Source organism: Saccoglossus kowalevskii, chromosome 17 (assembly GCF_978046115.1).
Source record: "Saccoglossus kowalevskii chromosome 17, keSacKowa6.1, whole genome shotgun sequence".
Classification (NCBI taxonomy): Eukaryota; Metazoa; Hemichordata; class Enteropneusta; family Harrimaniidae; genus Saccoglossus; species Saccoglossus kowalevskii.
The window spans coordinates 9,870,690-9,888,307 of NC_140657.1; the positions used below are offsets into that span (position 1 = coordinate 9,870,690).

General features: G+C 39.5%; 1 protein-coding gene and 1 long non-coding RNA gene across 2 annotated transcripts in view; both read right to left on the bottom strand.

The window, feature by feature from the left end:
- Positions 1-13,954: 13,954 nt before the first annotated feature.
- LOC144352839 (uncharacterized) lies at positions 13,955-14,751 on the bottom strand. Its single transcript, XR_013420696.2, has 2 exons — positions 14,528-14,751; positions 13,955-14,034 (listed from the first exon to the last, which is right to left on the bottom strand). It is a non-coding gene; the product is annotated as an uncharacterized LOC144352839 (long non-coding RNA).
- Positions 14,752-16,058: 1,307 nt separating this feature from the next.
- The window catches only part of LOC144357057 (crystallin J1B-like), a 38,955-nt gene continuing 37,395 nt past the window's right edge, over positions 16,059-17,618 (bottom strand). Inside the window, exon 7 of the mRNA XM_085492407.1 lies at positions 16,059-16,583. Within this exon, the coding sequence (XP_085348533.1) occupies positions 16,494-16,583 (90 nt within the window). The 3' untranslated portion in view covers positions 16,059-16,493. The remainder of the gene's footprint in view (positions 16,584-17,618) is intronic.

Genomic DNA, 17,618 nt, shown 5'->3' on the forward strand with positions numbered 1-17,618 from the left:
TGACACATAACACCAATATGGCTGTCGATCGGCCATTTTGACACACTCAGTACCGCACCACGTGTGATGTGCATACACAGTTTGAATCAAATCTCCGAGACATACCTAAGAAATGGTTGATGACATTATGAAATTGAACCAGATTTAATTAAAATCTGTAAAAATGTACAAAAGAAACTGGCAGAAGACTTTTTTTAAATGGCCACGCGAAAAAAAAGTAACTGACCATTAATAATGGGATTACCATGTTTAAATAAATTCGGTCCAGGAATACCTGAGTAACGGTTGAAGAGATGCCCAAATGCTGATTTTTGGAACTAAAATGGCAGTCAGTTGGTCAGTAGAACGGAAAACTAATCGACGCGCTTATACCCCCATCAAGAATTGCCTTTTTACCACACAATTCAAATTGGTTCAGTCATCTTTGAGAAATGACGGACGGAACCCAACATATGAAGTTCCGGATTTTGAATTGATCCTACAAGAACTAATTATGTCTGCCTATACGCGTAATCATCTCTGGGACATAGATTTCAAAACAAAATTACTTTCACTTTAACAAGGGAAATTGGTATAGTATGGTATATTACTTGTATGTGTGAACTGATCCGAGCAATATAATAGTGAAGAACGAGCATATGAACATAAATAAAAACAAAAATGGTCAACAATCAGCTATGTGCCTTCTAACCTTGTAACTTATTACGTGCACATTTATCCAATTAATCAGCATACAAAGTTTGAATGAAATCATCCTGCTCGTCATAGTTTCGGACATGTTCAAATAGCAGAATTTAGCTATGTTTTGATGATCTGTACCTTCTCCAAAATGTCAATGTTTTTCTTATTTTTTCTAGTGGTTCAGCCAGATTTAGTTCTCTTGCAATGTTTTTATCATAGGATACAAAAATTCCAACAATTTTTATTGGATCAGTTGGCCACTTAAGTTGAGTGGTCTTTCTTTGCACTCTTTATTTTTTTCCTATCCATAGGGCTTCACTTTTACTCTTATTTATCGATAGACCTGAAATTTCTTTGATTTTTTCTAGTAATTCAAACATGTTTGTGCTGATTCAATATCCCTGAAAAAAACATGTCAAGTCATCAGCAAAAGATGCTTTTTTTTATCTCATCTTCCCCCACCCAAATTCCATTAATGTTTTGTTGTGTTATCAATTTCACCAGAAATATTTCTAATGCCAATATGAAACGTATTGGTGAGATACAAACATTTTTATTTATACATTAACATTTATTTTTATCTTCTGTTCGGCGATTGTTTGACGCTCTTCTACTTCATTTAGTTTCATCTGAATCTTTTGAACATTTTCGTAGTGTTTATCTGTTTTCTTCATTACCTCTTTTAATAGACAATAAACCTATTCCAGGCAAACTTCCTCTCCTTCCAGTGACGCACTTTTTTTTCTTTATGCGGAGGGCTACCCGAGATAACCACCCAGTGACGAATTGGTACCATGTGTTGTCCCGTCTTCTTTATTGCCTTTATTTACCGACTTCTCTTTGTCACTTTTATGTCCCATGACGTCATCCGGTTCTCTTCTACTTATAGTTCTGTATATCCCTTGTTTGTTAAAGTTTCGAGCAGTTTATCGCAGTTTTTACGTGGGGAGCTGACGCACTAGCCTTGCCTACTGATCTGCATACCCTTTGACCAATTGCTAGTTCCTAAATGTTTGCACTATCGAGGGTGGCTCAATTATCTGATTATATTTTTTTTTTGTAAATTATTTTAGTCGTTAAGGATTTAATATTAATGTACTCTCCATCCCCAAAATACTATTAATCAGATTCAAACCAGGTATGCCTTAAGTCAATATTATGTCAATATTATACACAGAATTGGGGGAATGGTGCATTAAATGTGACCACTCTCTAGTAATGTCAACATAAAATGGTGGAAAGTTATCTACTAAACTTTCTACATCAAAATTACAAGATAATACATGTCTACCCCTTTGATATTTAGTAGTGGTTCTATGTTTCTCCAACCAGATGGTTCTGACGAAAACAGTCATAGAACCAATTTCATTCTTTGCGCTTTTAGAAAAAAATCAATTTCCACCATGTTCAGACCTCCATCCTCTATACCCGCAATTAAAGAAGTTATTTTAACTCGGTCATAATCTTTCAAAATGTAATTAAATGAATTTTTAAATTGTCTTCATAATTAGGGGTTGAAATCATTGTCGAAAAATACACAAATTGTGGGATACCGAGTATTTTTAAATTCTGAATTTTGCCAATAATTGATAACCACCTCAGTGACAACAAGCCACAGAACTGTTTTAATTTTGTCAATGTTAAATTTAAATTCTCAGAAATGAATAGCTTCTCATTATAAGTTACAGAAATACCCAGAATCCTTAACCCAACTGACCTTTTAATATCCTCTTTATCTTTCGGTTTGTGGCCATAACCCATCAAAAATGCTTCTGTTTTGTTCCTATTTAACCTTAACCCAGAGCATTTACCAAAATTATTGACCATAAAAAAGTACTTTGTATTGAGGATGGATGAACTAAACATGATATATCGTCTGCGCACATTACAAGTTTAAATGTCTTCTTTAAAAAAGAGATAACTTCTATATTTGGGTTTTCTCGTTGTTATGATAAAACTGTGGTTAACAGAGTCAAATGGCTTTTGAATGTTTAGTGATAACAAGACTCCTGGTTTATGTTGGTGTCTTGTTAACCACATTATATCTAGCAGATGTACGCACCGCATCTCCAATGTAACAACCCTTCACATATGCACACATATGTGGATTTGTTATCTTCGGCAATACATTTGAAATTCGTTTTGCAATTGCTTTGGATGGGATTTTAACATCAACATTTATTAAGGAAATAGGTCTATAATTTTGAACCATAGTTTTGTCTTTGCCTTTTTTTTGCAATCAACGTTATCACATCTTGTTTCTGAGAAGCGGATAACTGGCCTTTTTTGAAATGAAGAATTAAAACTGTTTAATTGAGGTGTACCAATGATATGCCAAAAAGCTTTGTAAAACTCTGCAGAAAGGCCGTCGTTACCTGGAGTTTTATTGGCAGGGAGTGACTGAAGTACAATAAAACATTCATTAATATTCAAAAGCCCTTCACATGATGTCTTTTGATTATTACTCAGTTTTGGAATGTTGTTATCTAAAAAACATTTTGCATTTTCACTATTTAAATCTATCTTGTTAGCAGCATACAATTTTGAATAAAAATGTTTAATTTCAGTCTGTGTCAGATACGGATTGGTTATTTCTGTTCCATTGTTAATTAAACGTTTTACTGTTGTATTAGCTTTGTGAGTTTCTCTAAACCTAGAAAATAATTAGTATTCTTTTCTCCCAACTCATACCAATCACACCTTGAGCGAATAGTAATTCCAATTGTGATTTTGCTTGTAAATATTTTTCATTCTGAAGGTCCCCATTAAGAGGTCTAACTCAAAATCTGAAATTTGTATCTCTAATTGGATATTTTTTTCATGTTTTGTATGGGCTTTATTTTTTTAGTAGAACCTTGTAAAATGTCTGATTTTGTATTTCAGTAACTCCCACAACTCTCTCACATCTATCTCTTTAAATTCTTATAGCCATTCATTTATATGTTGAGTTAACTGGGTAGTATAATCTTGATCAGTACATAAGGTATTGTTAAATTTCCAATAGGATCTACCATGCTTTCCCCACACATCACAATCAAAATATATACAAATTGCTGAATGATCTGAGGAGATTGATGTCAAAATTGAGACAGATTCAACATTGTCCTAGAGGGAATTCGAAACTAATCAATAGTCCAAACGACTTTGAATCAGTGGATTTCTTTGACGCCAAGTAAAGTGTTTTTGAGGGGATTCTCACCCTCCAAATATCAATAAGCTCGTGTGATTCTAACAAGTCTGTAACAGTATTCAGTAAATGTCGACTGTGTCTCAAATTTCCACCCTGACTGTCAATTGACGGATCCGTACATGTATTAAGATCTTCTCCACAGATCACATGTTTGTCCCCCTCTGAATTAAACTATCTAATAGTAAAGACAATTGATGAGCACACATGCGTCGTAATTCATTATCTGTTTGTGTCAAGAATGGCAGTGCTTGCATGTATAGCCAACTGCAGATTATAATTGCACTCTGTTGATGGCGCTCGTATAGAGATTGTTTGACTCCATGTAACAACATTTGGATGAGCTAATCAACTAATTTGCTATCGAGACAATCATTTCAATCTCCATAATGGCATACTTTGAAGATCGCAAAGCACTCTCACAAGTAAACTCTGGGTTTACTAAATACAATGACAAAATAATAACGATATGATATTATACTTTATATAGCGCACTACACTGCGTCTCAGTTGAAATTATACAAATAGAATTAAAAAGGAATTTTGTAATTAAAACCCCCACAGGTGGCTAAACAACCGAAAACAGATGATCTTAAAGTAGCTGTTGATGAGCATGAACGTAATGATGGAGGAAGATCGTTCCATAAGATTGGGGCAATAATCGAAAATGCCTGCCGGCCATATGTTTTCGTAGTGGTAATGGTATATTGACGTTGTTGCCGACTGCTCACCGATGACCCGAGAGTACGTGGTGGTTCATATGATGTCACAATGGATTTAAGATAGTCCGGACATTTGCATTGGATAATCCTAAAAGTGATAAGACATAGTTTGTACTTGATACAATACTCGACACGAAACGAGTGAAGAGTTTTGAGTAGTGGTGCGATGTGGTCAGATTTCCTACAGCGATTGATGGGACGAGCTGCGGCATTCTGCACTGATTGAATTCTGTCTAGTTGATGTTGTGGTATGTCATATAGGAGAGAATTGTTGTAGTCGAGTCGAGATATTACAAATGCGATTTTCCGTATGTTAACAAGATAAAAAACGCAGCCTTACATATAGAGTTGACACTATTGGACATTTTCCCATCGCAGTCAAAGAAAACTTCTAAGTTTTTTACTGAAGCTACCTGGAGCAATGTTATATGTGCCAACTCTTAAGGATCTTAGCTCCTGGGCGTCTTTCTTATAACAGGACGTGAATTTCATAACTTCTGTTTTATTGTCAGTTAATATTAATTAATTGGACATCATCCATCTACGAATATCATCTACCCAAGATTCTAATGGAGATAACCAATTACTATATATAAGTCACATAATACATCAATTTGGGTGTCATCAGCGTAGAGTACTTACTCACAACTATATTTATATATAATATTTTCAATGTATACAAACTAAAAATAAATTGGTTCCAATACTGAACCCTACGGGACGCCTAAGCCAAGTCTAGTTGATATAGAAAATATGGATTTCATTTCTACACGCTGGTAACGATCGAAGAGATACGATTTTAACCAATTATAAACATTACCGCGGATCTCGAATCGTGACTTGAGCCTGTTAAGTAAAATTGTGTGATCTACCAGCTGATAAATTCAGCATAATTCAAATTACATCTTTGTTATTGTTTAAAGCCAGCTTAATGTCATTATGAACACGTAAAAGTGCAGTTTCAGTACTGTGATTTGTCTGATAGGCAGACTTGCATTTTGCGAAAGGTTTATTATGAGAAAGATACGAGATCAACTGCGCTGCTACAGTGCGTTCCAATGACTTATATTGGTACAGCAGGTTCCGACTGCAGTGACGCTGTCCCTGGCCGAGATGGCACCGTTCAATAGCTTGGACACTTTGTCATTGAAAAAAATTATTCTAAACAAATGTTTAGAAGATTGTTTAATTGCACAGTGACAAATATAATTGATTATTCCATGCAGAGTGAATAGGGTTTTAAAGTAACCACAGTCCCTCTATATCTACCTATAGAGGGCCTGTGATGTAGCATACATCACCGATTCATTTTTCCTTGATACTTATTATCTGTGAATAATGAGTTCTCAGTACAAAGTTCTCTTGACGAAACAAAGGCACTCCCTTCATCTTTGTAAATATTTATAAATTTCAATGACAGTTGAATCAAACCAACCAATCAATCACCGAGCACCGTGCGCAACAACGTTGTAATGTATTCAATCGACCTCTCATTTCAAGCTTGAATTGTAAAATTTACAAATATTTATCAAGATGAACGTAACGTCTCTGCTACGCCGAGAGTATTGAATGGTGTGCACGTGCTACGTTAAAGGGCGGCAGTCGTCGAGCCGCGTCCTGTTCGATATGGGACTCATAACGACGTATAGAACGCGTGTAAAATACATTGTTTATTTACATGAAATTCGAACACGCGCTGCGCGACGACCACCGCGCTTTAAATATGTAGAACTGTGCTCTGGCAAACATGATCTATCAAAACAAACGTGATACAATTTGACTTGAAGAATTCATGTGATTCATGAACTTTGTTGCAAGTAAGGCATTGTTTTAATATTACAGTTAGACTGGCGCAGTCGAGCGATTAATTTGTTTTTGTAGTTTAAATAAAATTAAATATATTGCGAAATGGAGGTGTAACTGCGAAATGATTTCGCGCTAACACCTCCAGTCTATATTACAGTGTAAGGATGGTTCAACCAGTCAGTACATAATACAATTTAACTCATACTAGTTATTAGAAATATAAGTGCACCACGTAATTCAGGCGCCATGTTAATTTGTTCACCAGACAATACTGTTAACAAATGTTTAATCTCAACATGGGTGGCGGTATAACAAATTGCATCGCATGAAAGTATTAGTACATGTATGACGTCTGTGGTAACAACTGGATTTCATAGCCCAACATTTGGAATGTCTGAGATTATTGATCTACGTATCAACATAAGGAATGGCTGTGATTATTGGCCCACAAAGCACAACTAGAGAATGGCTGTGGTTATTGCTCCACATTGCTCAACATTGGGGATGGCTGTGATTATTGGTCCACATAGCTCAACATTGGGGATGGCTGTGATTATTGGTGCACATAGCTCAACATTGGGAATTGCTGTGATGATTGGTCCACACAGCTCAACATTGGGAATGGATGTGACTATTGATCCACATTGCTCAACATTGGGGATGGCTGTGATTATTGGTCCACATAGCTCAACATTGGGGATGGCTGTGATTATTGGTCCACATAGCTCAACATTGGGGATGGCTGTGATGATTGGTCCACACAGCTCAACATTGGGAATGGATGTGACGATTGATCCACATTGCTCAACATTGGGGATGGCTGTGATTATTGGCCAACATTGCTCAACATTGGGGATGGCTGTGATTATTGGTCCACATAGCTCAACATTGGGGATGGCTGTGATTATTGGTCCACATAGCTCAACATTGGGGATGGCTGTGATTATTGGTCCACATTGCTCAACATTGGGGATGGCTGTGATTATTGGTCCACATAGCTCAACATTGGGGATGGCTGTGATTATTGGTCCACATAGCTCAACATTGGGGATGGCTGTGATGATTGGTCCACACAGCTCAACATTGGGAATGGATGTGACGATTGATCCACATTGCTCAACATTGGGGATGGCTGTGATTATTGGCCAACATTGCTCAACATTGGGGATGGCTGTGATTATCGGTGCACATAGCTCAACATTGGGGATGGCTGTGATTATTGGTGCACATAGCTCAACATTGGGGATGGCTGTGATTATTGGTCCACATAGCTCAACATCGGGGATGGCTGTGATTATTGGTTCACATAGCTCAACATTGGGGATGGCTGTGATTATCGGTGCACATAGCTCAACATTGGGGATGGCTGTGATTATTGGTTCACATAGCTGAACATTGGAAATTGCTGTGATGATTGGTCCACACAGCTCAACATTGGGAATTGCTGTGATGATTGGTCCACACAGCTCAACAATGAGGATGGTTGTGATGATTGGTCCACATAGCTCAACATTTGGAATGGCTGTGATGATGGGTCCACATAGCTCAACAATGAGGATGGTTGTGATGATTGGTCCACATAGCCCAACATTTGGAATGGCTGTGATGATGGGTCCACATAGCTCAACAATGGAGATGGCTGTGATGATTGGTCCACATTGCTCAACAATGGGAATTGCTGTGATGATTGGTCCACACAGCCCAACATTGAGAATGGCTATGATGATTGTTTCTACATAGCTCAACATTTGGAATGGCTGTGATGATTGGTCCACATAGCTCAACAATGGAGATGGCTGTGATGATTGGTCCACATTGCTCAACAATGGGGATGGTTGTGATGATTGGTCCACATAGCCCAACATTGAGAATGGCTATGATGATTGTTTCTACATAGCTCAACATTGGGAATTGCTGTGATTATTGGACCACATTGCTCAACATTGGGGACAGTTGTGATAATTGGTTCACATAGCTCAACATTGGAGATGGCTGTGATTATCGGTGCACATAGCTCAAAATTGGGGATGGCTGTGATTATTGGTCCACATAGCTCAACAATGGGAATTGCTGTGATTATTGGACCACATTGCTCAACATTGGGGACAGTTGTGATAATTGGTTCACATAGCTCAACATTGGAGATAGCTGTGATTATCGATGCACATAGCTCAAAATTGGGAATGGCTGTGATTATTGGTCCACATAGCTGAACATTGGGGATGGCTGTGATTATTGGTCCACATAGCTCAACATTGGTAATGGCTATGATGATTGGTCCACATAGCTCAACATTGTGAATGGATGTGATGATTGGTCCACATAGCTCAACATTGGAAATGGCTGTGATGATTGGTCCACATAGCTCAACATTGAGAATGGCTGTGATAATTGGTCCACATAGCTCAACATTGGTAATGGCTGTGATGATTGGTCCACATAGCTCAACATTGTGAATGGATGTGACGATTGATCCACATTGCTCAACATTGGGGATGGCTGTGACGATTGATCCACATTGCTCAACATTGGGGATGGCTGTGATTATTGGTCAACATTGCTCAACATTGGGGATGGCTGTGATTATTGGTGCACATAGCTCAACATTGGGGATGGCTGTGATTATTGGTCCACATAGCTCAACATTGGGGATGGCTGTGATTATTGGTCCACATAGCTCAACATCGGGGATGGCTGTGATTATTGGTTCACATAGCTCAACATTGGGGATGGCTGTGATTATCGGTGCACATAGCTCAACATTGGGGATGGCTGTGATTATTGGTTCACATAGCTCAACATTGGGAATTGCTGTGATGATTGGTCCACACAGCTCAACAATGAGGATGGTTGTGATGATTGGTCCACATAGCCCAACATTTGGAATGGCTGTGATGATGGGTCCACATAGCTGAACATTGGGAATGGCTGTGATGATGGGTCCACATAGCTCAACAATGAGGATGGCTGTGATGATTGGTCCACATTGCTCAACAATGGGGATGGTTGTGATGATTGGTCCACATAGCCCAACATTGAGAATGGCTATGGTGATTGGTCTACATAGCTCAACATTGGGAATTGCTGTGATTATTGGACCACATTGCTCAACATTGGGGACAGTTGTGATAATTGGTTCACATAGCTCAACATTGGAGATGGCTGTGATTATCGGTGCACATAGCTCAACAATGGGAATTGCTGTGATTATTGGACCACATTGCTCAACATTGGGGACAGTTGTGATAATTGGTTCACATAGCTCAACATTGGAGATGGCTGTGATTATCGGTGCACATAGCTCAAAATTGGGAATGGCTGTGATTATTGGTCCACATAGCTGAACACTGGGGATGGCTGTGATTATTGGTCCACATAGCTCAACATTGTGAATGGATGTGATGATTGGTCCACATAGCTCAACATTGAGAATGGCTGTGATGATTGGTCCACATAGCTTAACATTGGGAATGGCTGTGATGATTGGTCCACATAGCTCAACATTGAGAATGGCTGTGATGATTGGTCCACATAGATCAACATTGGGAATGGCTGTGATGATTGGTCCACATAGCTCAACATTGGGAATGGCTGTGATGATTGGTCCACATAGCTCAACATTGAGAATGGCTGTGATGATTGGTCCACATAGCTCAACATTGAGAATGGCTGTGATGATTGGTCCACATAGCTCAACATTGGGGATGGCTGTGATTATTGGTGCACATAGCTCAACATTGGGGATGGCTGTGATTATTGGTGCACATAGCTCAACATTGGGGATGGCTGTGATTATTGGTCCACATAGCTCAACATCGGGGATGGCTGTGATTATTGGTTCACATAGCTCAACATCGGGGATGGCTGTGATTATTGGTTCACATAGCTCAACATTGGGGATGGCTGTGATTATCGGTGCACATAGCTCAACATTGGGGATGGCTGTGATTATTGGTTCACATAGCTCAACATTGGGAATTGCTGTGATGATTGGTCCACACAGCTCAACAATGAGGATGGTTGTGATGATTGGTCCACATAGCCCAACATTTGGAATGGCTGTGATGATGGGTCCACATAGCTGAACATTGGGAATGGCTGTGATGATGGGTCCACATAGCTCAACAATGGGGATGGCTGTGATGATTGGTCCACATTGCTCAACAATGGGGATGGTTGTGATGATTGGTCCACATAGCCCAACATTGAGAATGGCTATGATGATTGGTCTACATAGCTCAACATTGGGAATTGCTGTGATTATTGGACCACATTGCTCAACATTGGGGACAGTTGTGATAATTGGTTCACATAGCTCAACATTGGAGATGGCTGTGATTATCGGTTCACATAGCTCAACATTGAGAATGGCTGTGATAATTGGTCCACATAGCTCAACATTGGTAATGGCTGTGATGATTGGTCCACATAGCTCAACATTGTGAATGGATGTGACGATTGATCCACATTGCTCAACATTGGGGATGGCTGTGACGATTGATCCACATTGCTCAACATTGGGGATGGCTGTGATTATTGGTCAACATTGCTCAACATTGGGGATGGCTGTGATTATTGGTGCACATAGCTCAACATTGGGGATGGCTGTGATTATTGGTGCACATAGCTCAACATTGGGGATGGCTGTGATTATTGGTCCACATAGCTCAACATCGGGGATGGCTGTGATTATTGGTTCACATAGCTCAACATTGGGGATGGCTGTGATTATCGGTGCACATAGCTCAACATTGGGGATGGCTGTGATTATTGGTCCACATAGCTCAACATCGGGGATGGCTGTGATTATTGGTTCACATAGCTCAACATTGGGGATGGCTGTGATTATCGGTGCACATAGCTCAACATTGGGGATGGCTGTGATTATTGGTTCACATAGCTCAACATTGAGAATGGCTGTGATGATTGGTCCACATAGATCAACATTGGGAATGGCTGTGATGATTGGTCCACATAGCTCAACATTGGGAATGGCTGTGATGATTGGTCCACATAGCTCAACATTGAGAATGGCTGTGATGATTGGTCCACATAGCTCAACATTGAGAATGGCTGTGATGATTGGTCCACATAGCTCAACATTGGGGATGGCTGTGATGATTGGTGCACATAGCTCAACATTGGGGATGGCTGTGATTATTGGTGCACATAGCTCAACATTGGGGATGGCTGTGATTATTGGTCCACATAGCTCAACATCGGGGATGGCTGTGATTATTGGTTCACATAGCTCAACATCGGGGATGGCTGTGATTATTGGTTCACATAGCTCAACATTGGGGATGGCTGTGATTATCGGTGCACATAGCTCAACATTGGGGATGGCTGTGATTATTGGTTCACATAGCTCAACATTGGGAATTGCTGTGATGATTGGTCCACACAGCTCAACAATGAGGATGGTTGTGATGATTGGTCCACATAGCCCAACATTTGGAATGGCTGTGATGATGGGTCCACATAGCTGAACATTGGGAATGGCTGTGATGATGGGTCCACATAGCTCAACAATGGGGATGGCTGTGATGATTGGTCCACATTGCTCAACAATGGGGATGGTTGTGATGATTGGTCCACATAGCCCAACATTGAGAATGGCTATGATGATTGGTCTACATAGCTCAACATTGGGAATTGCTGTGATTATTGGACCACATTGCTCAACATTGGGGACAGTTGTGATAATTGGTTCACATAGCTCAACATTGGAGATGGCTGTGATTATCGGTTCACATAGCTCAACAATGGGAATTGCTGTGATTATTGGACCACATTGCTCAACATTGGGGACAGTTGTGATAATTGGTTCACATAGCTCAACATTGGAGATGGCTGTGATTATCGGTGCACATAGCTCAAAATTGGGAATGGCTGTGATTATTGGTCCACATAGCTCAACATTGTGAATGGATGTGATGATTGGTCCACATAGCTCAACATTGGAAATGGCTGTGATGATTGGTCCACATAGCTCAACATTGGGAATGGCTGTGATGATTGGTCCACATAGCTCAACATTGGGAATGGCTGTGATGATTGGTCCACATAGCTCAACATTGAGAATGGCTGTGATGATTGGTCCACATAGATCAACATTGGGAATGGCTGTGATGATTGGTCCACATAGCTCAACATTGGGAATGGCTGTGATGATTGGTCCACATAGCTCAACATTGAGAATGGCTGTGATGATTGGTCCACATAGATCAACATTGGGAATGGCTGTGATGATTGGTCCACATAGCTCAACATTGGTAATGGCTGTGATGATTGGTCCACATAGCTCAACATTGGTAATGGCTGTGATGATTGGTCCACATAGCTCAACATTGGAAATGGATGTGATGATTGGTCCACATATCTCAACATTGGTAATGGCTGTGATGATTGGTCCACATAGCTCAACATTGGTAATGGCTGTGATGATTGGTCCACATAGCTCAACATTGAGAATGGCTGTGATGATTGGTCCACATAGCTCAACATTGGAAATGGATGTGATGATTGGTCCACATAGCTCAACATTGAGAATGGCTGTGATGATTGGTCCACATAGATCAACATTGGGAATGGCTGTGATGATTGGTCCACATAACTCAACATTGAGAATGGCTGTGATGATTGGTCCACATAGCTCAACATTGGAAATGGATGTGATGATTGGTCCACATAGCTCAACATTGGTAATGGCTGTGATGATTGGTCCACATAGCTCAACATTGGTAATGGCTGTGATGATTGGTCCACATAGCTCAACATTGAGAATGGCTGTGATGATTGGTCCACATAGCTCAACATTGGAAATGGATGTGATGATTGGTCCACATAGCTCAACATTGGAAATGGCTGTGATGATTGGTCCACATAGCTGAACATTGGGGATGGCTGTGATTATTGGTCCACATAGCTCAACATTGGTAATGGCTGTGATGATTGGTCCACATAGCTCAACATTGTGAATGGATGTGATGATTGGTCCACATAGCTCAACATTGGAAATGGCTGTGATGATTGGTCCACATAGCTCAACATTGAGAATGGCTGTGATGATTGGTCCACATAGCTCAACATTGGTAATGGCTGTGATGATTGGTCCACATAGCTCAACATTGTGAATGGATGTGACGATTGATCCACATTGCTCAACATTGGGGATGGCTGTGACGATTGATCCACATTGCTCAACATTGGGGATGGCTGTGATTATTGGTCAACATTGCTCAACATTGGGGATGGCTGTGATTATTGGTCCACATAGCTCAACATTGGGGATGGCTGTGATTATTGGTGCACATAGCTCAACATTGGGGATGGCTGTGATTATTGGTCCACATAGCTCAACATCGGGGATGGCTGTGATTATTGGTTCACATAGCTCAACATCGGGGATGGCTGTGATTATTGGTTCACATAGCTCAACATTGGGGATGGCTGTGATTATCGGTGCACATAGCTCAACATTGGGGATGGCTGTTGTAGGCATCACAAGCTCCCACAGGTATTACAGTCTCTTACGCCACCAACTAGAAACGCGTACTCTGGTTATATCATATATTTATTCCATATGGTCAATCGTTACGGAATCAAAACAAGTTAGTACATCTCCAGAATATGGTTCTAAAATATACAAAACAAAATAGGGAAACTATAATAGTCGAAGTAAATCAAACAATTCTCATCATAAAATGTACAGTAAATTAAATATACATTTCTCTTAATATGTGCAGAAAGTCGAGCGATACAACCAATAAATATACGGCAAATAAAATATGTAACAATAAGTAACAATGCTAACTGAAATATTTGTCAACCATTTTGACCAGCCAAAGCACACATTGCATACCATGTGCTTTACAAAACGTGCAGCTGACCACATGTACGCAATGTGTTTGGGCACAAAAAATGGGTGGAAAATAATATAAATAACAAAACAATTTTCAAGAAATAAGTCTTAACAAATACTAGCGAATACTAACATTTACAGACTTGCAATAATAACCCAAAGTAAGAGTGATAAAATAGAGTTCATACGAGTACTCAAACTTGTAACAAATCACTGCCAATAATTTCATGCTGATGAAGCCAACAATGAAAAGAAAACCTTCCTTACCTCGTTTAGTGGCACCTTCCCGGACCGGTGTACAAATGTTAGCAAACCTAGCAAGTTTCAGAAAACCCAATGCGGCAGGGCAATTCAGAGCAGACACAGAGACGTCTTCACTCTTCAGAAGCACATGCTGAACTGAAGACAATAGCCTGCCTAGCCCAGAGTTCACCACAGGTCAAACAGGTGAAACAAAGGAATCTAACTATGTAATCAATAACCAATCAGAGGGGAGGTTTGCACAACTTACAGCTGTGATTATTGGTTCACATAGCTCAACATTGGGAATTGCTGTGATGATTGGTCCACACAGCTCAACAATGAGGATGGTTGTGATGATTGGTCCACATAGCCCAACATTTGGAATGGCTGTGATGATGGGTCCACATAGCTGAACATTGGGAATGGCTGTGATGATGGGTCCACATAGCTCAACAATGGGGATGGCTGTGATGATTGGTCCACATTGCTCAACAATGGGGATGGTTGTGATGATTGGTCCACATAGCCCAACATTGAGAATGGCTATGGTGATTGGTCTACATAGCTCAACATTGGGAATTGCTGTGATTATTGGACCACATTGCTCAACATTGGGGACAGTTGTGATAATTGGTTCACATAGCTCAACATTGGAGATGGCTGTGATTATCGGTGCACATAGCTCAACAATGGGAATTGCTGTGATTATTGGACCACATTGCTCAACATTGGGGACAGTTGTGATAATTGGTTCACATAGCTCAACATTGGAGATGGCTGTGATTATCGGTGCACATAGCTCAAAATTGGGAATGGCTGTGATTATTGGTCCACATAGCTGAACACTGGGGATGGCTGTGATTATTGGTCCACATAGCTCAACATTGTGAATGGATGTGATGATTGGTCCACATAGCTCAACATTGAGAATGGCTGTGATGATTGGTCCACATAGCTCAACATTGGGAATGGCTGTGATGATTGGTCCACATAGCTCAACATTGAGAATGGCTGTGATGATTGGTCCACATAGATCAACATTGGGAATGGCTGTGATGATTGGTCCACATAGCTCAACATTGGGAATGGCTGTGATGATTGGTCCACATAGATCAACATTGAGAATGGCTGTGATGATTGGTCCACATAGATCAACATTGGGAATGGCTGTGATGATTGGTCCACATAGCTCAACATTGGGGATGGCTGTGATTATTGGTGCACATAGCTCAACATTGGGGATGGCTGTGATAATTGGTCCACATAGATCAACATTGGAAAAGGCTGAGATTATTGGTCCACATTGGGAATGGCTGTGAGTATTGGTCCACATAGATCAACAATAGGGATGGCTGTGATTATTGGTCAACATAGATCAACAATAGGGATGGTTGTGATGATTGGTCCACATTGTTCAACATTGGGAATGGCTGAGATTATTGGTCCACATAGCTCAACATTAGGGATGGCTGTGATTATTGTTCAAAATAACTCAACATTAGACATGTCTGCAGCAGATAGTGTGCTTAATGAACAGTTCATATTACAAAATGAATAAATGTAACAATCTGTTCATATTTTTATTTAATAAATGTAGTAACCTTAAATTTTATTGCATGATACACACACAAATAAGCCAAGATATCTCAGTTGAGTCAAAGTAGTTATACAAGACTTGGTTTGACTGTTAGTCTTATGTAGCTAATCAGGCACACTCTTGTAAGTCATTTTCGACTTGACTTAGATATCCAAGCAGCAATCAGTAACGTTTTAGTTTTTTCAGTAAAGTTTGTGTATCAAAAATATCAAAATTTGAGAAAAGTAGCATCAGTAGTTATGATATATAGTAAATATTGTTATAAATTATTTGCTATAAATGAAAAAAATAATATTTTCAATAATTTTCAAATAAACTCAATTCAAATTACACATTGATAAATATATAAAAGTTAGTATAGATCAACCAGAATCAGTACTAAATCATTTCTATTTATTCTACCAATTTTCCAGCAAGCTCTAAAAGTCTAGGATAGCACACAGTCTTCTTTTGCCAGTCTTCTGGAATGGTCTCTATTCCTCCCTGAAATAAAGATTTAAAAAATCTATTATACCATATAATCATGACAACAATCAGATGTTTACACATTACATGTAGACATGCCATAATTATCATCTCCCACCTGGTTTCAAACTCCCTGTGCGAGAGAAGTGTGAAACAATCACCAAGGTATTTTTTTTCTAACAGTGAAGCCCCGGTCCAAATAATTTTATCTAATGTCAATGTTGTTTTTGGTGGACATGTTAAAATTTGAATTCGTAAACAAATATGGCAACTGCTGACATTTCTGTACAAAATGCTGCCTGATTTGGAAGCAAGATGTAGAGAACGTGAATGGTTGGTATCATTTGTTTGTTTTGCATTAGTAGAGAATATATTATGCAATTGCAAATCTATCACCTACACAGTACATTAATGGACACATTACTGTGATAGCTTTGACAAAAGGACACAGGAACATATTTGCAGCTAAATACCAGAAAACCTATATCTGAAGTAATATTCAGACTTGTGTATCTTTTGAAAAAGACAGATCGGGGCTTGTCAAGTGCCTCCCTAGATAGCTGAAATGATTAGGAAAACATTTGCATGAACAGGTGACGAGTGAAAAGAATGATGATCGAGTTCTCTTCCTGTTGTCATGTGATGAAGAATCACATGAAGAATTAACCAAGGTATGAGATAGCACAGAAAATATTGGCGACAATCTACAAAAACATCAATATTTGTCACCAGTTGTGACAGATAATTACCGGTACATCAAAACACATACTCATAAACAAAGTTAGCATACAAGTCACAAACAGTGATATTCATGGTGTAAAATCAGGAATAGTCCAAAGTGGGTTTTTTCCAGGGAATGTATATGAATGTACTTGTCAAATATAATCTACAATAGCTGAAATTAAAGCAGGGGGAGTCGTCACCTGCGCATGCGTCAGATGGCCATAGCGTGTCATTGTTTAAAAACAAGCGTCTACCTTTCAGCCTTTGCATTTTTAGCGTGTGTTGTTATCGCCGCTTGGGACTCAATTCCCGCATGTACGCAGGTGATGA